The following is a 23,794-nucleotide window of genomic DNA, read 5'->3' as shown; positions in this document are numbered from 1 at the left end:
CCTTTTTCTTTAGATCTTGATTTAGTTCTGACAAAATGAATTATTTGGCTAAAGATACCTCTTTCTGGAAAAATCCATTAATTAAATATTGATATATGAGCAATCAGGATATTTCCATTGCACATTAACGCAACTATTACAAATGTTTTCTCAGTGACAATAATTGCAATTCTTCCTTCCCAATGTAACAAACAGCATTCTTCTTTCTCTAAAAGCCAACAACAGATCTGGTCAATTGAGAGATTTACCATGGGATTTTGGTGTGGAACTTTTTTTATAGCATTGCCTTTGAAAGATCAGTATGCAAATTAAAGAATCATTTTTATATATTTATAGACTGTAAAAGGGTAAAATTTAATTCTGATAGACTGGCATGTCCCAGACATGCCAGGGCTGAAGAGCTGTCAATGTTTTTCTATTGCAAGCATGTCTTCTTTGAAATGTAATGTGGGGGGAGGAATCTAACTGGCTACAACATGCTGTTAACTTTCAAATTCAGTCTGTAAAGCCATCATCAAAATATGTTAAATGAATAAGTTATAGAACACATGGATTTTGTTATTCTCTAATTGGTAAGTAATGATGAGTTTTTAACTCTAAAATCTCTTCTAAGAGCATCTTCACAATGTGAATTAAATAAATCAATGTTTTATACAAAAACTGAGAACTATGAAGCTGCTGACAAGGATCAACTGCAGAACTTTCAGATTCCATCTCAGAACACTTGCACATGAGGTGTAGCTTGCAGCTTGTTATGAACCAGTCTCTCATGAGGGATGGACACACGCTTTGTCAGAAGGCTACATAGCTATTTGCTAGACATGGATAGAGTGACAGAACTCAGACTTGAACCTGGAAATATTCTGTACTGATTTATGAAAACAAACACATAACCAAAACTAGAGTGTGTCTCAGTGACATGGTCACCAAGTTAACTGTAGAATTACGGTGGGTTACAAATTCTTGTACAACTTTATAGATTTAAGTTTTTAAGGCTTTGGGAAGGAAAACAAACCCTAAGCAAAGTAAAAGTAGAGTAATAGATATCAATATTGTCAGAAAGGAAACTATTTGTTTCCTTTCTGTGTACTATCTGTGATGTGTACTGGATGGGATCCCATGTATTTACACAGAAGAGCAGGTTCCACAAGAGGTGAGTGAAAACAGTTGAGCTGCTTCAGAAATACACTTGTCTTAGAGCACCTGTCTACGTATGAACTGTTGATCTTCAAAAGTAGCAGAATTTTTGTCTCAGGCATATACTGCAAATTCATGTCACTCAATTTGTCTGTGCTCTATTGCTCACTGGAAGAATGAATAAATGTGATTGTACTACCTTAACAGAAAGCTGCAGCTTTTCTCTTAGTTCATCACTGAGTGGCTGATACTGGAATAGCTGACGGATTTGCAGTTTATTAGGACATTTTCGCACAGGTTCTGGCAAGCATGTCTGCTCTTTGGATCCAATGCAGAGACCCCTCCAAATATATGTTCTGACTGAGGGATCTGTGATCTTCCTCTGAACATAGACAAGAACAAGCAAAAAGAGCAAGAGGCTACTTATATTACTGACTAAATGCAGATATCGGTGATGTGTGTCTCAGCTGAAAAGCACATGCTCTCCTTATAGCATCATAGATCTGGACAATTAAAGTCAGTAGATTCTTGGGCACAATTTATCTATTCTAAAACTTCTTCATCTGGCAAGATGAACTCCCCTTAAAATTGCTATATCACCTTACTGAGAGTAGAAGGTGACCATGTTGACCACGCCCAAGGCTGACACAGCCTGCCCCCTGCTTTGCCTTCTTAATAAACTGGACTTAACAATGTCACATTGTTTAGAGCTCACATTGTTTAGAGCTCCCTGTGACAAACATCTATTGCTTAAGCAGCAAAAGACAATTTTGAAACAATTATACCTCGAGAGGAGAAAATGTGTCCCAGGTTGTTGACTGAAGATTTGGAGGAACAATACTCTCTGGTTCTTTCTTCATTATCCAGGGGGATGCTTCAGCCAAAGGGCGGAGGATAGTAATACTTAAAACACCTAGTTCAAAGACACATTTTGCTAAGAATCAGTTCAAATCTAAGAATGATGGACAAGTGTCTTAAACCTCCAGAAAAAAATACCTGCCTAAGTATAAAAAAACTTTATTATCAAGTGATAAAACTCCACATGAAAATGTGATACTCATGGCTACAGATAATATCGGATCATTAAGGTGATTATAGAATAGTTGGATGAGTTTGGATCACTGAGGTGGTTATGGAATAGTTGGACAAGTTCAGATTACTCAGACTATGTCTAACAACAGACTGCCTATGCTACTTTCTTTGAGTCTTGGGTAACAGCTGGGTAACAGCTTGGGTAACAGCTTGGTAACAGCTCAGTTGCATAGTGTGTGGAGTATCCCAAACAAGGAAGAACAGACCATTCATCCATCATATTCAGAATATGCATAATTCTTCACTGTATTTTATACTTCAAAATCACTGTATGGATTCAAAATCACTGGATGGATAATTAGAGATTATTTATTATCTCTTTTTATTGTTCTGATTAATTTTAATGTTCTTGAAAATATTTTTTCCAACCCAACCCAAAAATCTACTTAATCTACTATTATCTACCCCATAGGTGGCCTTCAAAATGGACATGACCACTTTGTCACAATGATACAAAATTGTAGAGCCTTGGTGTCAAGGCAAATAGAGCCAGTATTGAGAAAGGTAGAGTATGAAGTCTGGAAAAGCAGACGTGCTACTATTACAAATGACTGCTGGTTGTGAGCATGTTTTCTTGACTGGGATTTTCACTGGGTATGTATCTTCTCCATCTTCCTGATCTTTCTACCTTCCCTATCTTTCTGTCTCCTTCAGTGCCACTTCTCTTTTCCTTTTCCCATGGCAAAATTATTTCATTCAATTTATACAATGGGGAACTGGTCATTATTGTGAATAGAAACAGCATTTAAAAATGTGCAAAACCTGATAAGAGTAATAGGTGGGAAAGCTGTTCCTCATGCTTATGATATAAATCTTTTAGAAGAATGTGTTAGTACTTTACAGCTTGAAGCAAACTATCCTCATCATCCCCCCATATCCAGGACAACCATACATTCCTGTCTTTTTAAAGATACGTTTATTTTCTTAGGAGCTACCTGTTACACCACAGTGCATTTTATAGAAGCACAATATCTCCAACTAACTTTACTATGATAACGAATCATTTCAGGATGTAACTTCTTGTATTGGTACTACAAGGTGGTTGGTGCCACGTACTATTGGCATCCCCTATTTCAGTCATATTTTTCCAGCTTCTTAATAACATATATTTATGCTTTCCAACAGCCAGACTAAAGGTCAACATCAGAGTATCACTGTCTTCATTGATAAATGGAGCTATATGATTAATGAAGACTGTGATACATTCAATGTTTTTTAATGGTAAATACACAGAGAATCTATGCATTTGGTAATTGCTTTTGTTTGCGTGTCTAAGAGTGGATAAAGATATGCCAGTTGTTTGTTCACTTATCCCTTCACAGTGTCATTCAGTTAATTCTCTGCTTCCCAGAGAATTGCTTTTCCACAAGCTCCTTCTTCCCCATACTTCACTGCCAGAAGTGTGGGCACCTCTCTACATGGGGAAAAACATTTTCAAATTTCCTGTCCAAATAAGAGTTTTGAAACTTTTGACTCCACCTTTGTAATTTTTTCTGTTATTAGTTTGTTGGAAAAGAAATAAAATTTTCCTACCTGGACGTTCTTGTACAGGATCCTGCAAGACAGCAACAGCAGGATCACTACTGACTTCAGCAAGATACTTGTGTACATCCCTGCTCCGCAGGAGCTCAGTTCCAGAACCATCCGCGTAGATGATGAAGAACCTACACAGCCAGCCACACACATTGGATTGTATCAGGCACAGAAGGCAAGATGTTGGCAGCGAGGTCTGCAGGGCAGCCTCTGTGAGGAGAGACCAGGGCCTGCACTGTGCTGGACACAGACAGTCCCAGCCGGCTCCAGCAGACCCACCACAGGACACAGCTGAGCCCCTCAGCCGAGATGGTGGCGCCTCGGGGAAAGTGTGTGTAAGAAAGGGAAAAATGCCACACAGGCAGTGATGAGTGAGGGAAAAAGTATGAGAAACAGCCCTGCAGACATCAAGGTCAGAGAAGGAGGAGGGGGAACAGGTGTTCCTGGTGCCAGAGCAGAGATTCCCCTGCAGCCTGTGGAGAGGACCATGGTGGAGCAGATATCCACACTGCAGCCTGTAGAGGAGACCATGGTGGAGCAGGTATTCCCCTGCAGCCTGTGGACAGGACCACACTAGTGCAGGTGGATATTTCCTGAAGGAACGGCAGCCCATGCTGGAGCAGGTTTAATGAAAAGGACTGCAGCCCACAGGAAGGACCCATGACAGAGCAGGGGAAAAGCATGAGGAGGAAGGAGCAGCAGAAAGGAGCTGTTACTGACTGATCACAACCTCCCATCTCCTGCGCTGCTGGGGTGGGGAGGAGGTAGGGGGGTCAGGAATGAGGCAGTGATGTTGAGCCTGAGAAAAAAGAGGGGGTGGGGGAAGATGTTTTAATTTTCATCTTTGTTTCTCACCATCCAACTCTATTTTAATCAGCAATAAATTAAACTAATTTTCCCCAAGTTGAATCTGTTTTGCCTGTGACAGTAATTGGAAAGTGATCTCCCCATCGTTATCTTGACCCACGATCTTTTGTATCTTATTCTCCCGCCTTGTCCTGTTGAGGAGGGGGAGTGAGGGAGCAGCTGGGTGGGCATTTGGCAGCTGGCCAAGGTCAACCCACCACACTGATCAAATCCAATGGCTTTCAAACTGCATTCTTTTCTGGATGACAAAAATGACAAAGTACTGTGATCACACAACAAGAAAACAGAACTCCAAGATGACAACATCAAATGTGCAAATACAGAGTACTGAACAAAGGAAGCGCAAATCTACGAACTCTGTACAAATACAGTGTAGTGAAGAAAGAAAGTGTAGACCTATGAATCCAGTACAGTTTACCTGGGGACGTGCTCATCATAAGTGGTAGGTTTGTTAACTTCTGGGAGTGCTGACGCTGAACTTCTGTCTTCCTTGTCGTCAGAGCCAATGCTAGGAACATACACAGATGTGCTGCCATCAGCCATGACCTATAATAGAAATTATATAAAATAACTTGAGTTACATGATACATTTAAAACAGTAACTTGCTGCTGAACTGTAATATGACCTAGCCCAGTGAAAGAGACAGAAAAAACATATTTCAGGTTGAGCAACCTGGAATTCACAGAAAAAAGAAATGAAGAAGAAAACTGAGAAGATAGTGAAAAAAGCAAAACAAACCTTTCTAGAAAGACATGTCATATCATAAATGCTAATATCACATGCTGATATTTAATAAATGCTCAAGGATTGTTAGTTGTCAAATGGGGCCATCCATGCTTACATTCCATCTTCAACATATATATCTGCAGGCATCGATAGGCAACTTCATACTTCAACTTCATACTTGCTGGTCAAGCCAGGTAACTGTATACTCAGACAGATACTGATGTACCTCTGTGAGGTATATATGTATCTATGTATATACACCTACACACACAGATACACACAAATATATACATAATTACATATATGTCTATATGCTAATGTTAGTTAATAATTACATAGTACATACATATAAACTCATATATAGCTATATACATAAATATAAATGTATGTATATATATAAAAATGTGATATATACATCCAGGGGTGTGTATGTATATAGGTATATAGATGAATGTATGTATAAATATATATTCCTATATATACACACACACTTACATACATGTTGACATATGAAGAGATGTAAATTATATATATACATACACACACACATATTTATCTATCTACCTATATATACCTGGTGTATATATGTATATATAAATATATACACATCTATATACACATTGATATATGAAGAGATATAGATATAGATACAGATTATATATTTGTATCTACCTATATATACCTATAGATATATATATAGGTGTATATGTATAGAGGGGTCCCTTTTTAGGCATTTATTCACTTTAAAAATATGGTCTCAGATAATCTTATGATAATACTGAATGAATTTCTACAGTATTTCCTTCTTGTGATTATTAACTTACATGCCATTAACATATGTACACAAGGTATAATAATGCCTCTAATTCTTAGTGTAGTCAGTTGAAGGACAGATACCGTTGGAAGATACAGTTTAAACCAGAGTGATTCAAAGGGCAGTCCATGAAATGAATCTGACACACCCAGTCCACACCCATTTCGCTGTAGTCTCAGGTGTGACTAGGACAGAGAAAGAACCAATCCTATTACACCTGTACCTGGTTGCCATCCCTACCAACCACTAATCTCACCTTTCTTACTACACCCCCCCATATCCCCTGTGATGACTGCTGCCACAATACCTTCAACTGCCCGATAGCCTCCTCAGCCTCCTTCCTTTGTTCCCTAAGTATCAGCTGAGAAAAAGCAGGATGTGCTGATGCCAAGCAACTTCTGTGCTGCTTTGAATTGCATTGATTTTGTAGGAACTTGGTATCTTTGAAATTTCTAGCCCTCTGTTGATTAGTTCAAAATTTGTTAGAGAGAGATTGACAGATACTATAGATTTATATAAGCACTGTTTCTTCAGCCTAGGAAACCAGGTTAAAAACTGTATTATAATGCACACGTCCAGTGGAACCTCAGTGCTCTTTCACAAGAATCTGGGAAAATGGTAATGATTATAATTGCAACAAAAGGAAGTATACTCTAAGGATGTCACATTTAGAATCTTTAATTAGAACCTTTAATTAGAAAACAGTATGTAAGTCACGGACACTTAGATGATGTTTCCTGAACTCAAAACTAAGTACTAATCTAGCTCAAAAATATCTCTTAGGTGTGAAAGAATCACAGCACAATCAGTATGACTTTAAAGACTGAATCATTTCTTTTACAACAATATTTGCCTTACCAGGCAGATTAGAGTGTTTCTACGGACCTTCTGAAAAGCAAATATCCTCTCTTATTTTTAATCCTCATTTGCAGATACGATTTTTTGCTATAAGACAAGTCATGCTAATTAAGGTAACTTTACAGGTGAGGTAAACTATAGACCACGTGTTTTATTTCAATCTCTCTATAAAGGGGGAAATATCAAAAAAGGGAAACCCATCACATCCTCAAGAACATTTCAGAGACCTGACTCAGGAGCTGTTCCTTCTGGCTAGCTAGGCTACTTTAAGAATAAGTACTACAAGGCTAAAAGCTGAGTTTGAGAGATGTTTACAAGATAAAATTACTTAAAATGCAGAAACTTGTCTCCTTCCATGTATTTTACCTTGAAAAGATTTCCTTCAGGATCCATCATCTCACAAACAGTGCTGGAAGTGTGTTTCATAATGTATCTCCCTGCTTGTTTCTCTTCTTTCTTGCTGATGAAATTGTAAACTTCATGGGTATAAACTGCTGAGCAATCTTCATCAATGAAAAGAGAGCCTGTCTTGATGGGTAAAACCTATCACAGTAAGAAGGGAAAAGTTTCAGTTCTGAAAGGTGAAATCTTCAGTTTAGAGGTACCATGAAAATGAAGAACAGATGCAAATCAAGAGGAGAGTTCTCAGACCTTTACTACTGAATCATCCAGTTTTGAGGGACTAGAGGGCGAGAAAGAAGGAATACGAGTTCCAGGCATTAGGCTGATGTTAGTCTCTGTAATATTTTCTTTAACTTCAGGAAATTTAAGCTTGTGATTTAAATATACTACACAGTTGTGAGGAAATATCATAGAAACATAGAATACCTCAAGTTGAAAGGGACCCATAAGGATCATCAAGTCCAACTCCCTGCTCCTCGCAGGACTACCTAAAATTAAACCATACGACTAAGAGGGTCATCCAGATACTCCTTGAACTCTGACAGGCTTGGTGCCGTGACCACTTCCCTGGGGAACCTGTTCCAGTGACTGACCACCCTCTCAGTGAAGAACCTTTTCCTAATGTCCAGTCTGAACTTCCCCCAATGCAGCATCATTCCATTTCCTCGTGTCCTATCGCTGATCACCAGAGAGAGGAGATCAGCACACGCCCCTCCGCTGCCCCCTCTTGAGGAAGTTGTAGACTGCGATGAGGTCACCCCTCAGCCTTCTCTTCTCCAAGCTGAACAAACCAAGTCACCTCAGCCACTCCTCATAAGTCTTGCCCTCAAGACCTTTCACCATGTTGGTAGCCCTCCTCTGGACACACTCTAATAGTCTTATGTCCTTATATTTAGGTGCCCAAAACTGCACACAGTACTTGAGGTGGGGCTGCACCAGTGTGGTGTAGAGCGGGACAATCACCTCCCTTGACCAGTTAGCTATGCTGTGCTTGATGCACCCCGGGACATGGTTGGCCCTTTTTGCTGCCAGGGCACACTGTTGACTCATATTCAACTCGCCATCCACCCAAACCCCCACATCTCTTTCCGTGGGGCTGCTCTTCAGCCTCTCGTCCGCCAGTTTGTATGTATAACCAGGATTACCCCATCCCAGGTGGAGAATCTGGCACTTGCTCTTGTTAAATTCCATACAGCTGGTGATTGCCCAGCTCTCTAGTCTATCCATATCTCTCTGTAAGGCCTCTCTACCCTCAAGGGAGTCCACAGCTCCTCCTAGTTTAGTATCTTTGTCAAACTTATTTAATGTACATTAGATGCCTGCGTGCAGATCATTATAAAAACATTAAAGAGCACTGGCCCTAAAATTGAGCCCTGGGCAACCCCACTGGTGACTGGCTGCCAGCCTGATGTAACCCCATGTACTATAACTCTTTGAGCCCGACCCGTCAGCCAATCGCTCACCCAGTGTACTATGGACTTGTCTCACTGTGTGCTGGATGTTTTGTCCAGAAGGATACTGTGAGAGACAGTATCAAAAGCTTTGCTAACCCCCCCGCCCCCATCTACTGGCTTCCCTTGGTCAACTAGATGGGTGACATTGTCTTAAAAGGAAATTAAAGTAGTTAAGCAGGACTTTCCCCTCGTGAACCCGTGCTGGCTATGACCGATGACTGTATTGTCTCTCAAGTGTTTTTCAATAACTCCCAGAATAACCTTCTCCATAATTTTACCAGGCACTGAAGTGAGACTGACAGGCCTTTAATTACCAGGGTCTTCCTTCTTACCCTTCTTGAAAACTGGGACAACATTTGCCAGCTTCCAGTCAAATGGGACCTCTAATATCTAAATATTGACAGAGTATAAAAGAGATGGGATCACAGGATTTGCGAAGGCTATAGAAAAGGGAGTTAAAACAGTCAAGGTGAGAGATGCTGATGGCAGGGAACTTGGAACACAAAGATACATTTCACTGTCACAAACTAAAACTAATTCCCACCTGATATGTTCCCTGTGGCTTTGTTATAATAGATGTCCCATCTCCAAAGATGGTACAACAGGTACCGTCCTCACAATTTGTTATAACAGTAGCAAACTCAGGATTCTCTACTTGTATACATTTCACCTTCCTTGTGATGGCTTCCGAGGGTTCATCTAAGAATTAATACAGAACAACTAGACAGGAGCACATGAACCATGGAAAAGTCTATCCATAGGATTCAATTTGCTTTTTCTCTTATAAGGCTGGACCTTTATCTCCTCAGTAAAAGACCCTCAGACTTCATAACATCCTTTATCACATAATTTTATGTTAGGTAAACAATATGCAACCTTCAAATTTTTGGACTGTGCACAGAATATAGGAAAATCCAACAGAAAAAAATGTCTGTAACCATCTGTGGCTGGTGTCGTCAGGAGAGTACTCTATCAAGTACAGCACTAACCGTAATGATCTGGATATTTGCAACATACAAGTTGGACCACTGAAATTTTTTATGCATGTGATACAAGCTCTAACATGTGAAGAAATTCCTTTTCAGCAGCGGGAGTCAGGGAAAACAAATCAAACTGGTATGTTAATGTGGCCATTGCCTTTCCATTGAATAGACAGACCAGTTCAAGGTCATTGTTTTGATTTTTAAAATCCCACAGGGAGGTGTTCCACAACCAGAACTTTCTACTGTGTTTGAACACAACAGTCCTGACATCCACACAGTAAATATACGCTTCACGTTAATTACAGAACTTATCTAGCAACTGAACTAAGCACACAGAATATACTGCCAGCCAGAAGAAACACAGATGACCATTACCCCACTTGTTTCAGGTGAATGTAGTTTCACTTCTACTAGGTGTGGCATTTTCCACAGCCATATTCAATCAAATTTTGAATACCTCCGAGGCTGGTGAGTTCATGGCCTCTCTAGGGAATATGAGGATGACCTGGTCCTTATACATCTATTCAGTTAAGACTCAAGTCAGCTTGCTTGTTGTATCAGGGTAGGTGGAGAGCAGGCAATGAACATACCAGAACTCGGGCACTGTGGTCTCACGGTGAAGGTGGGTCATGCAAGCATATACATGGAAAGAAGGAAATTTGCTTGTTTGCTACAATGTAATTTTTGCACTGACTACTGATGAAAAAAAGACCAAGCAGACAAACTAAGGCTAGACTGCACTAGTGGATTTCTATCTAGGCTATTGGTATGAGCTTTCTTTAGTATATTTTGACAATTATCTGCTTCACAAGATATAGCAGAGATAAGTGCTCCCCTGTTGATTTTACCTGTTTCCTCGCTATCCTCTGGTACAAAAAATTCTTCACAGTTTTGATAAAAAGTCGTGATCCTAGTACCATCAGCATGATCTACTACTCTGCTACCATCCAGCTTCTCGACAATTATCACTTCATCGTCTCGTACAGTCATAACCTGAAAGAATGAAGGAATACTCATTTATATTAGCACTGTGATACTTGTAATGGCAACAACAGTAAAACAAGGCACTGAAACTCTGATGAAGCTAGAGTACTGCAACTTTATCTACTTCAGAGACTGGGGACTTGCATTTTCTTCAAAATCTAAAGCTTTTGCATTAGTAACAGTGTAATAACACAACCTGTAGGATATATGTTCAAAGAACAAACCCTACAACTTATATGATGGCAGCCCTGTCTCTTAGTTCAGTAGACAGTGCTATAACAACACAAAAATAGAAATACCGTTCCATCAGCTGGGTCAGTTGCCTGATAGATTAAGACTGGCTTCAGATCCATTCTCTTTGCTCCCTTAGTGCCCGCTCGAATGCCTGATGGAGTAGTTGTTATCCAGGTTCCTGCCTGGTTCTCCTTAGGTTGCTCAGAATTAACAGTATTTTCAAACAACTCGTCCTTGTTTGGGTGTGATATACTGTTTCTGACACTGCCTTTTCCTGCAGAAACAAAAATTTCTGTATCAGACTTGGTATTCTCTAAGGCAAAAGACAAAATCAATAAAGTGAAGAGTTTCTGTGAGTATTGGTTTTGACAGAATTGAAAGAACTATTTATCAGGCTGGAGGAAAAACTACAAGTGCTGTTACTCAAAGGTGTGCTCTTGAACTAATCTTATTTAATGTGTTCATTAATGACACAGAAAAAGTAAGCAGCATGCTAATGACATCTGATTATGACATGACTTCGGAAGGGACTATCAATGCAGAAGAAAATCTGAATGGAATACCGAAAAAAAAAGCATCCAAAACTGTCCCATGAGCTTGAAGATTAAAGTAATAGGAATTTGATACAGCCTATTAGAATGACATTTAATGCAAAAAGGAATAAAAATAATTTATGCTTCAGACAAGTTTGTAACAGTACAAGAAAAGAAAGACCTGGAGGTATCATCCATACAGAACGACTACAAGTTATCAGTGTGAAAATACGGTGACAAGAAAGGCAAGCACAACTCTATGGCGCATCAGAAGAAAAGGGGTGGAGATTCCATTGTGAAAGGTAATGGAGAGATCTTAAGAATGTAATAGAGAACTCTGGTCTCCCATATTCAAGAAAAGGAACTTAGTCTAAGTGTATGCAAAAGACAACAGCATAGTCCAGAGAGGAGTCTAAAAGGCTTATAGCCTATGTATCCTGGGGTGGGGGGGGAGCCCAAGAGAGATGAAACTTTTCACTATAAATTTGTCAAGACTAAGCAGTGGAGAGGAAAGGTGGGGGGAAAAAGTGATCATAAATAAAGGATAAGGAATAAAGTATATACACTGGCCACAGATACTGAGACTGAAAATTAGAAGATGGTTTGTCAGGGAAGTTCTCAAACATCCTTCCAGCTACCCTAAGGAATATCCTTAGAACAAGGACTGGACTTGATGACTTGAAAGTCTCCTTTTTGAGAGACTTTTCTCTTTGGCAGCAATTTTTATTCACATACTTCCAATAAACTATACGTTAATTTTATGACAGGTCATAATTATTCTTTGCACTAAGCAGCACTAACAGTGATCTTGGACTACACTCTGAGGTATGAAGTAAACTTTTATTTGGTTCTTTCTCAGCCAAAAAAAAAAAAAAAAGTAAGAATGGTTATATTGGGACAGACCACAAGTCCATACAACCAATTAATAATGACCAATAGTAGGTGCCTTGGAATACATTCAATTAGAAAGAAAAACATAGTAAGTCCTCTGTGAGAGAAGCATTTCTCAATACCAAGACTAAAAACTGTGTAACATGTAAGTAAGGATTTGACACTACTGTAGTCACAAGGATTTCTTTTAAAATACTTTGTGTTGAATCACTCTGCTACTGATGTAGTTCTTACACACCCTTTTTCTTATTAGAGTCCTAGCACATTAGAAGAAAAAGAAAACTGGAGTAGGAGAGAAATGATTTTATATGAAGGTAACAAATTAGCAGTTTGCAGCAGCTGAGTACAGATAAAATTGCATTTTTACACTGGCAGAATTTTCAGACTACAGAAATATGCCCTTTATTAAGTATCATCAGCCCTGCTAACTTTAAATCTGTCCAAAATACTGGAAATGTTACCTTTCTTCGTGCTGGTCTCAGGTGAAGGCTCTGATTCTGGTAATGGTTGCATGTTATCTGGAGTTGTAGGTGGTGGTAGGACAGGGCCAGAATCAGGACTCCTACTCACTGTGCCATCAGCAAACAGAATCTACAGCAATCAAGGACATACTAGAGGTTAAAATAACTTCAAACACCAATAGAAAGTCTCAAAAGAATGTGTCACAAATGCAATAGTCACTAGAATACTGTGGGTGATGGAGGGAAAAAAAGTAAAAGACTCTCAGAATGAATACAAGAAATAAAGAAGCTATCTCAAAAAGGACTGCTAATTGCTGCAGTTCACATATATAATTAATGGGGACTGTAGTAACAAATAGGCATTATAAAAGTAAACAGTAAAGATTATTCTTTGACTATTTAAGTGGTCAAAGGTTGATGACTTTTTTTTTGTAGCAGTGGTAATGCATCTGTATCACCATATTGATCTGTATTCAGGTATTCCACATGTCTAGGATGGCTGTTAATTTTTTAGCCATCAAGACAGCTAACAAAAAGAAGTCATGGTTATTTATTTTATTATACCTGGTTTCTAAGATCTATTGTCCATTACACTCAACTCTTCATATGCATGTTCCCTGTGTAGCAGGGAACAATTGTCCCTGAATTCATTTACAAATAAAGTACAGATGTTCTACGGAGAAGACAGTACAATGTGGAAAACAAATGGACAACATACAAAAACATCTCAAGAGTTACAGCTACTGTAAGGTAATTCACCTTTTCTTCTTTTTTGAATGCTTATCTATATGCAATACATTCTTGATGAGTCACAAACATTAAGTTAATATAAAGAAGGACGCACTCATAAATTGCTCATACAAAGACTATGGTACAATTATGCTGGGCACATAAGATCTATATTCTTCTGTCAGGATGAGAATGTTGAGAATATGTTGAGAATATATAGACATACAGCAGCTAGCTTCTTTGCATACTTCTGAAATGGATATGTTTCTCAGAAATCCTGGCTAAATGATTTAAGATCTAATGTAATGAATGAATGTAAAGAACTTGTACTAGGAGTTGTAGTCTACTTAGAAAAAAAACTTGAGGAAATAAGGAATTATTCTGGCAGTTTCTGAGCCAAAATAGATACCTCCTCTTTTCATCTGTTTGCTAACTATGCATAGAGTCCTAGACTTAAAAAGACAGTTGCTTGTAGATTGATTACAGTATCTGCAAAGATGGTATCTAGCCTATAGCACCTACAAGGTACCAGAATTCTGGGCAACCTAAATATAGGTAAACAAAGAAGGTACTTACGAATATAAAGTCTTTTTGATGAAAATTTAGGATACTAAAGGTGTCTGCAAGACTGAAAAATAGTTCAGGTCTTTTCTGGATCCCATATGACTGTTTAGATGACTGAAAAAGTATATGGATGCTTTTGTGTTGCCATAAATACCCAAAGCCCAACTAATCCACACTTCAGATGTTTAGGTTTCCTGGGAATGTAGTACTCAAAACCATATTCAGCTATTTCCTAATCCCAAAACTGCCTAAAATCTTCACATGCCTAAAATTTTCATCATTAAAGCTCCCTATATGCCTTAAGTTCTGATTCTGAACAAAGCCAAGAGCATTTTAGTCTTGACGTGACTGGGTAACTCAGTGGTTACTTAACTCCTTCATCTACAAACTGGACACTTCTCTATCTCGGTTGACAAGCACAAGTTCAAGGGTAATCACACACACACAGACTGCTTTCAATGAATTCTACTAAACATACCTGGCTAGATCCATCCATCATGTACTTTATGACAGTTCCTTGACTGGTGATAACTCTTGACACCTCTTGTTCTGTTTGCCTTGCCACAGATGTATATAGATGAGAGTTCTTTACCTTTTGGGGATAACTCTGCCTAACCAGAATTTCCAGAGTAGGCTGCTTGGCCTGTTCTCTTTTGGTGTCTTCATGCTTTATTTCACCTTCTGTAACCTCATGTTCCTTCTCTCCACTTTCCATAACCTCTTCCTCCTTTGCTTCATTTCCTTTGGTCTCACCTTTCTCAGCCTCCTCTTCCTGGGCTTCATCTGCTTTGGCCTCGCTTTTATTTACCATCTCTTTCTCAGCTTCAACTGTACTGGCTTCACCTTTCAAAGCTGAAAACAAATTCTGAATTACTTAATACTGCATAGCACACATTCAAACAGTGCTAAACACCCAGCATCATGGCGTCTACAGAAGGTATGCAACTTTAGGTGAGTAAGACTAACCCTCCTTGGCTTCCTCTGTAATCCACAGAGTAAGGGACAAGACTCAGTTTTTCAAAGAACAATTCAAAGCAGTCTCTACTCAGAAACTGTGAATCTTCCTGTGGAGGTGTCTGTCTTTCCAAATGAAAACAAGGGAAATTTGAAGATGGATTTATGACGGATGCTGAACTTTTGGAAGACTGACATTAGGTGAGAGGAATTTCCTAACTGCCCATAAAGGTGAAAATAGTCACTGAGTTTCACCAAGTTTGAGTTTGTATAGAAACTGAAGTTAGATATTTTGTTTACTTGACCAAATAAGGTTTTACATTAAATTATGGGAGTGTGTTGAGTGTGCTAATGAGCATAATTATGGTTGTTGTGTCAAGAAACTACATGTCTGTGTCCATAATTGCTCTGTTCACCTCAACTATTCAAGATTTCAACTCATGCTCCTTGTCAAACTATGTATGTTTGAAAATCCTCTGCATCCTCTTTACTTCATACCAGGTTGATCAGAGCACATTTACCCTAAACTGGCAAAAGTACCAAGCTGGCTGCATCCACAGGGGCATTACTAGCAGAGACAGAGATGTGATCATCCCACTCTACTCAGCACTTGTCAGGCTGCACTTGGAAGTACTGTGTTCAGTCTGGCCCCCACAATTCAAGAAAGACATGGACAGACTGGAGAGGGTCCAAAGGAAGGCCACAGAGATGATCAAAGGCCTGGAGAATCTGTCTGTGAGGAAAGACTGAAGGAGTTAGGTCTCTTCTCCCTGGAGAAGGCTCAGGGGGTACCTCATCACAGTATTCCAGTACTTAAAGGGCAGCTACAAAGAGGACAAAGGCTCTCTCTTCACAAGGAGCCACATGGAGAAGACAAGGGACAATGGGTATGAGTTGTACCAGGAGAGGTTTCATCTCAATATAAGAAAGAAATTTTTTACAGTGAGACCAGTCATTCACTGGAACAACCTCCCCAGGGACGTGGTAGAGATTCCACTGCTGTAGGTTTTCAAGATACAATTGGACAGGGTGCTAGATAATCTCATCTAGGCTCCCTTTTCCACAAAAGGTTGGACCAGATGATCTTTTGAGGTCCCTTCCAACCTGGTTCTATGATTTTGATATTAAAAGGAAAGAGATGTCCAAGAAGAAAAACAAGGGAAGCTTTTACTAGCAATTCAGGTCGGGGGGGGGGGGCGGGGAGGGAGGAAGAATAAAAAAATCAAGACATTCTTCTCTCACATTATTATAAATTTGTGCTGGATCCTTGTGTACCATACTACATTTATTAATGCTATTTAATACACATTTCTAATTTTTTATTAATTTATATACACTGGACTTACCATTTGGCTGGTTTCTAAGAGGTATGTTGTTTCATCAGTTGCCAGGAAGGCAAAGGATTCTGCTGTTTTTTATGCAACAGCTCATGCATAGGATATGTTGGAATTACTGCTAGCATGTACTTGGTGTGTGTGATAAATCTGGTTTATTCCTGGATATGGGCACCTCTGCAGTTGTGCTGATCTATTTTCACATACTCAATAGCTCCAATACAGCCTGGGCTGGACAGATTTGTTGTGTACATAGGCATTAAATGACATGTGTAGGTAACTGTTTTTAAAATTGACCAGATGACAACAGCAAAATTCACATTTGTCTGCTTCAAAACCTAATGGTGTGACTACAAAAATCCAAGATTTAGTACAGTTTACAGTATGCAAAGATGAACCTCCTGCTGGTTTGCAAAAACACTGGGAAATGGAATAATTGCAGAAGGATGTCATGCACAGAAGCTTGTAAGTATCTATATAGCCTATTGGTCTTCAAAAGGAAATTCAACGATAAGGGCAGAAAGGCTTATCATGAAAGTCTTCTCTGTATGTACTGGATGGCATAAGCCAAAGGCCTTATGTGAAGTAATTCCTGTTTGAAACTGATCATATCCTTTAGAAAGGCAACAAAACGTGAATGTAAAATATCCAGTAGCAGAGAGTCCATTGCAGCCTGGGTTAGTTTTGTTAATCATTCTTACCAATAAAAAATAAGTATAACTTAAATCTAGTATAAAGTACTACTTTTCAGTTTCAAGCCCCTGAAATTTATAATACCTTTGTATACTGTGTTTACAAGCTATCACCAAAATTCTGTTTCCTTTGTACTTTCAGACTGGCACCAGTTGCTCCTTTGACCCTTTCTTTGGTAATTAAATTGAGTTCTCTGGTGACATAAGCTCACTATAAGACACATCTTCCAATGCTTTAATCATTATTGTCACTCTTCCCTGAATCTTTCAAAATATGAACATCTTGTCCTGGGGACTTAAGACCAGTACATACGATTCCAAAGGAGGTGCAGATATAGGTAACATAACAATCTTCCTGTTATCACTCAAGATTCCTCAATATATATGCATTTATGAATTGAATTTGCTCATTTTTCTTTAGTATTCCAATATACCTACATATTCAACTAATTATCCAACATGATGCCCAAGGGCTTTTTAGGGTTGTTGCTTCCCTGCCCCCAATCTGTTATGCCCAACAACTTGCAATTCTAGATTTTACATTTGTTTGAATTAAAACACATTATTTATGTTGCAAATACTATTAAATAGACAGTATGACAGACTTAGCAATCTGAGACATTAAAAAATTCATATTGTTACATCTAAACCCATCAAGGCAGAAATAATTTTCTTCTGTAATTGTAACTTCTTTTAAAATTCCTTACTTTGCAGTGGCTCAGAAAACTAACCTCCAAAACTTTCACCAAGGAAAGTTAATACTAGTCCATTGGGACAGGAGACGTTCAAGCTTGGGAAAGTAAGAGCATTTGACATCACTTGTGTTTGGGAAGCTGATTCTTCCATTTCCACCTACAGAATAAAACATGAACTAGTTTTATTCCACATTTTTAAAAGAATAAAGAAAAAAATTAGACTACAGATTTCAGTTGTAACAAAACATTTTAAAAAAAGTGCTTTCTACCAGTCATTTTTAATTTTTTGAGAGTTTATGGATTTTGAAGTGGAAACATTAGCTTATTTTCTTTGATTATGCTATCTTCTTTCATTCCTCTTTATTAACCCTTGAAGAACAACCCTTCCTAACTTTATTCATTTTGCTGAGTCATTATGCTATCTTGTGCAGTGTCAAGACGAGATGACAATAAATGGATAGTGTGACGCAGAACAGCATGAAATAATTCTTGAAGTTGCACATGAGTTATTTTAACTATAATCATTAAAAGAGCACAAAAGATAAGTAAAGCAGTACTTCCAGTCTGCTGCAAATACAGCACTGACTTGAGACGGGGACAGGAAGGAATGTTTAGCAGTCAAAATGTGTAATTCTCTTTGCGCTGCTCTGTAATGGAAACTGTTCTGATGACTAGAAAAGATGAGGTTGACCTAAGGAATGCCTGAAGACCTTGGAACATTTGAAAAAAATACAACAATGGACCCTTTGATGTCATCCCCCCCAAATCTATGTGACAATGAACTATACTATGCCAGTAGTCACAGGATGAAAACAGTTTTGGGTTGCAGACAGTTCTCTTTGTTACATCTTGTAGAGATGAGAACTTGTCCTGGTATTACCCCCTATTCTTGATTTTTAGGAATACAGGAAAAAATTGGCAGATGTTTTGCCACCTGTTTTTCAGCATAAAGGATGCTGTACGTTTTATGGTTACTTTACACAGTATTACTGGGTAATTAAGGCTATCCTCAATACCCTAAGATCGTAGTCACAGGATCATGGAGTAGAAGGCACAGAATAGGGTAGAAGTAACCCTCAGTTGTTATCTACTTCTTCCTGTCTAATAGTAAAAAAAATTCAAGTATGTCTATATTGTTAAAGAAAACTGTTAACATAACCTATTCTAAACATTTCCAGGACAGTAGGTTTCCTGGCAATCTGTTCCAGTGCTTTACCTTGACTAACCTTACTGACATTTTCCTATTAGTTAGCCTAAATCTCTCTTGCAAAAGATTAGTTTACTTCTGATTATTTCTTCTGATTATATGGGTAGCATAAGAGACAATGGCGTCCCTTTAGCTCTTTACAGAATGCTATTCTGTCTCTCAACTCTAGATCAAACAAACCCAAACCAAGTCTTCTAATCTTTCCCCACCAGTCAAGTTTTCTAGACCTCTGATCTTTCTTGATGCTTTCCTTAGAACTCCCCAGCGTGGTCCACGTTTTTCTTGCAGTGCAGCATCCATAACTGGACACAATACTTCAACTGAGGCCCTACCAGCCCTGAATGGAAAATAATTTCACATATTTAGCAGGCTATACTCCTGTTTATTCACCTCAATGTGGTCTTTGCCCTTTTCACAGCAAGATGGCATTGTTGACTTATGAATAGTATGTGATCCATTGCAACTCTCAGACCTTTCTCTGTATAACTGTTATTGATAGAACTGTTACTCATTCTGTACATATGTATTGATTATTTATATGTACCTGTAGAACCTAGTATTTATTCTTATTGAATTTCATCCTGAATTTCCAGACCATGTCCATGTGAATTTGTCAAGTTCGCTTCCGATTTTAATCCTGTCCTCCAAAACACTTGCAGACTCAGACAGCTGGGCGCTATATGCACTAATATGGATACTCTCTCTCTTTCAGATTTTTTATTAAAACACCAAAAATGGACTGAAGACATTCTAAATGAAATAGTACAAAGCCTTTTGGAAGAAGAGGAGGAACTTGGATGTCCTCCTAACAGAATATTAATGGTAGGGGAATTTGTTTGTGTAAGGTTCATTTATATCACACAATTGCTGTATATTATGCGGAGTGCTGTTTGGCAACTCCCTACACCACTTTCCGTGCTCATGCTCCTTAACACCTAGCGAAACTTGTTGAAATTAGGTCAGCAGGACTTTTTGTGGATATGGACAGAATCCACGTTGAAACAAGAGCCACAGCATTACTTCATCCACTAGGTACCATGGAAGCAGCATAGCTATCTCGTGTTTAGAGAGTCTTCCAAGGCTATTCCTGCAGCTCTCAGTATGTGTTCATTCTTGTCTTATTCTTATTACTCTCTCCTCTCATTTGCTCTCTAATGGAAGCTATCTCCTGTTCTGAATAACCCTGCACTGCATTTAATATTGCCCACTCTACCTCTTTAAACAGTTCAGCCCAGCTCTATCAACAGAATTATGACCTCCATTCAACCTCCCTTGCCAAGGGAGCTGAGAAGATAACTCATAAACCTCTCGTGAGTGCATAGCAAGAGTGATTTTGAGAGAAGTGGCCAAAGTATCCAAAGTAGACAAAAGACCAATTTTTCAAGACATAGTTCTGAAAAAGAGACAATGATATCTTTAGACCAGAACGTGGTGATTCTTTTCAGGGCAGTGCCCTAGAAAATGGTAACAAGAACTAAAGCAGAGTTTCATGCCACTACAGTTGGATGAACTAGTGTTAATTTTCCAAGAAGAAAGTCTGAGGAACAGGACTGTTGTGGTTTAGCCCCAGCCGGCAACTAAGCACCACACAGATGCTCGCTCACTCCCCCCTGGTGGGATGGGGAAGAGAATCGGAAGAGCAAAAGTAAGAAAACTCGAGGGTTGAGATAAAGACAGTTTAATAGGGAAAGCAAAAGCCGCGCACGCAAGCAAAGCAAGGAATTCATTCACTCCTTCCCATGGGCAGGCAGGTGTTCAGCCATCTCCAGGAAAGCAGGGCTCCATCACGCGTAATGGTTACTTGGGAAGACAAATGCCATCACTCCAAACATCCCCCCCTTCCTTCTTCTTCCCCAGCTTGATGAGCATGACGTCATATGGTATGGAATAGCCCTTTGGTCAGTTTGGGTCAGCTGTCCTGGCTGTGTCCCCTCCCAGCTTCTTCTGCACCTGGCAGAGCATGGGAAGCTGAAAAGTCCTTGACTAGTGCAGCAACAACTAAAACACCTCTGTATTATCAACACTGTTTTCAGCACAAATCCAAAACATAGCCCCATACCAGCCACTATAAAGAAAACTCTATCTCGGCTGAAACCAGGACAAGGACAAAAGAGAAAACAGTGCAGGAAAAGATGGCAGACCCAGTGCCACTCATGTTCTCTACATATCACCCACCATCCTGTGGAAGAAGCAGAACATAAGAGGGAGGAATGACTGGGTTAATGGAAAATAATTGGTCAGAAAAGTATTATATGCAGTAGATTGGACTTAAATTTGGCTCAGGGTGAGAACCAGGACATTCTATTAGCAGTTCTTTCTGCATCATTTCAGCCATACTTGATTAAAGATGGAACCAAGTAGGGGGAAAATTAAAACACACTGCTATATGCTTTAAATATTTTTGCAGTTGGTCTGGAAAGATATTAAGAAACACATTTAACAAGCACATTATCTAGAAATGCTTCTCTTTTGTAACTTGATCAGGTTAAAAGGGATAGCTTTTTATCATAACTATCATTAAAGAATTTTCCAAGGCAGTATATTTTAGAGCACTAGTGTTACATGAACTGTTTATGGACCTCATTGCTTTGTGTTCTGATTATGCCTATTTTCAGAAGACTGTCCTTTCCTAAACTGAAGGTGGTAACTAAATTTGTTCTCAATACTATTCATGTTCATTTCTGTTGTCCTTTCTATTTTGTGTTAATTTCTGGGACACTGCTGGTTGGAGAAAACAGTGTCAAAAAAGAAAAGAGGTTAAACCATCCGAAATAGAAAACTCCTGCACCCTCTTCCACCATCCTGCTAATATTTCCTCCCATATTTCTTTGAGAACCTTTCCTGTAACTCATACCTTTGCTGGTCTGTGAGATCACTGGATCAAACAACCCTCTGGTGGTTGCCTAAAATATTCTGCCAATAGTTAGCTAATGACTTGAAATAAGCTAAGTTAGTCATTTTGCAGAGGGGAACTGTGAACCATTTCTGAACTGATATGGCCTCCCCTACTCACATTTTTTATGCCAAAAAAGCTTCTCATAGAGCTTTGTGGAAAATGTTCAAGATTAAATGCTGTGCATTTCTGATGCACACAGTCCTGTAATACCTGTAGTACTCTGTGCTAAGTCTTTCGTAACAGAAATACAGAATATGCTTTTGAATGTCATCCATCCTTTCCAAAGGACTGTCCTGTGATAGAAGTACTTCAGTTATAGGCAAAAGTAACTTCCTCAAGTTGCTGGTCCCTGGCTTGTGATGAGCTGAAAAGACCAAATTGCAGAGCAAGCTTTTGCAAAACTGTCTCCACTAATTTACTGGTTGGTTAGACTTTCCAATACAGGTTTTGGAAAGCACAGAAAAGTTCTCCTACTTGGTTAAACTAAAAATTAATTTCTAGAGCAGTTCTAGTCACTGAGATTATTAATAATGTAACAGGTGTAACTGTAAAGCAAAAACTGACAAAAGTATGTGGACCATGGAAGACACACTGCTTTACATCATGGAGTCGTAAAGGCTAGCTTCATTAACAGCTGCCAATATGTACATCTGAGAACAACTGGAAGAGTAAAACATATCCTTAGAAGCACCATAAATTGTTAGGAATTTGTTAAGGCACAACTCAAAGCCCTCTGAGAAGAATATATGTTTCTGTTACATAAGTTTATGTATTTGAATTTGTTTTCTTTTCTGTGTTCATTGGATAATATCTATTCTCTCACCTTTCCTTCTTCTTGCTTTACCAGGTCATCAGGTGGTGGAGGGCTTATTTTGCTATGGCTTGCTTTTGTAGATAGCAGAGATTTTCCTGATTTTTGTTTGATGGACTTATCTTTTTTTCCTGAAGCTGATGTAACAGGAGAAATTATGGTTGGAATATGAACAGAAGGGATGTTCAGAATTCTTGCTAAGACAGGATCTGTTTTATCACCTAAGGAAAGGAAAAGTAATATTTTTAATGAAATTAAGTTTCATAAATGTAGATGGCCACATTTTATTTTTCAACAAGATTTTGTGCACTAAATTTTACCTGAGAAATAACAACCTCGGTGAGGGAGTTTATTATTTCAGATAGAGGGACTGAATATACGAAATTTAGAAAATCTTTTCATAGACTGACTACCTGTCAGCCTAAAAGGCATCTTGAAACTATTGTTCCCCACAGGTCATCACTTTTCTCTCAAAAATAGAAAATACAATTTAAAAAATTTTCTTTTACCTCCAGAATACTTAGGTAGACGGAGACATTTTGGGTCTAGTTTCTAGGAAATGATCACTGTTGTTATGCTTTATCATGGGCTGATCCAGCATGGACTGACTCCAGCAGTTTTGCACTTATGCAGCTCTATTTTGCTATAATGATTCAGAAAGATTCTGATTATCTAGACTTGCTAAGACTCTCCCAATTCTTAAAGGCCAAGCATTAGGGTAGCCTCCTAAGCATGTTGACAGGAAGTAGTCATGTTGCCTTCCAAAACAGTTTCTTGAAAATAAAATTAATACAAACTAAGATTTTCTGTAAAACATTTTTGTTTCAATGAACTGACACTTCTCTTTAATCAGAAAAACCCAGCCAGCTCTAACCTTAATGCTTTTTGGAAAGATTTTTTAAAATCATCTTTTCTTGCTTGAAGGCAGCCTAAGTCCCAAAC

At 38.8% G+C, this 23,794-nt stretch overlaps 1 protein-coding gene across 1 annotated transcript in view; it reads right to left on the bottom strand.

The window, feature by feature from the left end:
* SPAG17 (sperm associated antigen 17) overlaps nucleotides 1–23,794 on the bottom strand; it is a 115,489-nt gene that overhangs the window by 19,316 nt on the left and 72,379 nt on the right. The window contains exons 24-35 of the mRNA XM_072851530.1: nucleotides 22,865–23,073; nucleotides 17,975–18,095; nucleotides 14,742–15,115; nucleotides 12,971–13,100; nucleotides 11,151–11,359; nucleotides 10,716–10,860; nucleotides 9,429–9,583; nucleotides 7,395–7,571; nucleotides 5,048–5,175; nucleotides 3,763–3,893; nucleotides 1,923–2,050; nucleotides 1,337–1,519 (exon numbers count right to left, since the gene is read on the bottom strand). Of these exons, the coding sequence (XP_072707631.1) occupies nucleotides 1,337–1,519; nucleotides 1,923–2,050; nucleotides 3,763–3,893; nucleotides 5,048–5,175; nucleotides 7,395–7,571; nucleotides 9,429–9,583; nucleotides 10,716–10,860; nucleotides 11,151–11,359; nucleotides 12,971–13,100; nucleotides 14,742–15,115; nucleotides 17,975–18,095; nucleotides 22,865–23,073 (2,090 nt within the window). The remainder of the gene's footprint in view (nucleotides 1–1,336; nucleotides 1,520–1,922; nucleotides 2,051–3,762; nucleotides 3,894–5,047; nucleotides 5,176–7,394; nucleotides 7,572–9,428; nucleotides 9,584–10,715; nucleotides 10,861–11,150; nucleotides 11,360–12,970; nucleotides 13,101–14,741; nucleotides 15,116–17,974; nucleotides 18,096–22,864; nucleotides 23,074–23,794) is intronic.

This window comes from Ciconia boyciana, chromosome 1, assembly GCF_034638445.1.
Source record: "Ciconia boyciana chromosome 1, ASM3463844v1, whole genome shotgun sequence".
NCBI lineage: Eukaryota > Metazoa > Chordata > Aves > Ciconiiformes > Ciconiidae > Ciconia > Ciconia boyciana.
Note: the sequence above shows the minus strand (reverse complement) of the source record. Positions and strands in the feature narration are given on the sequence as shown.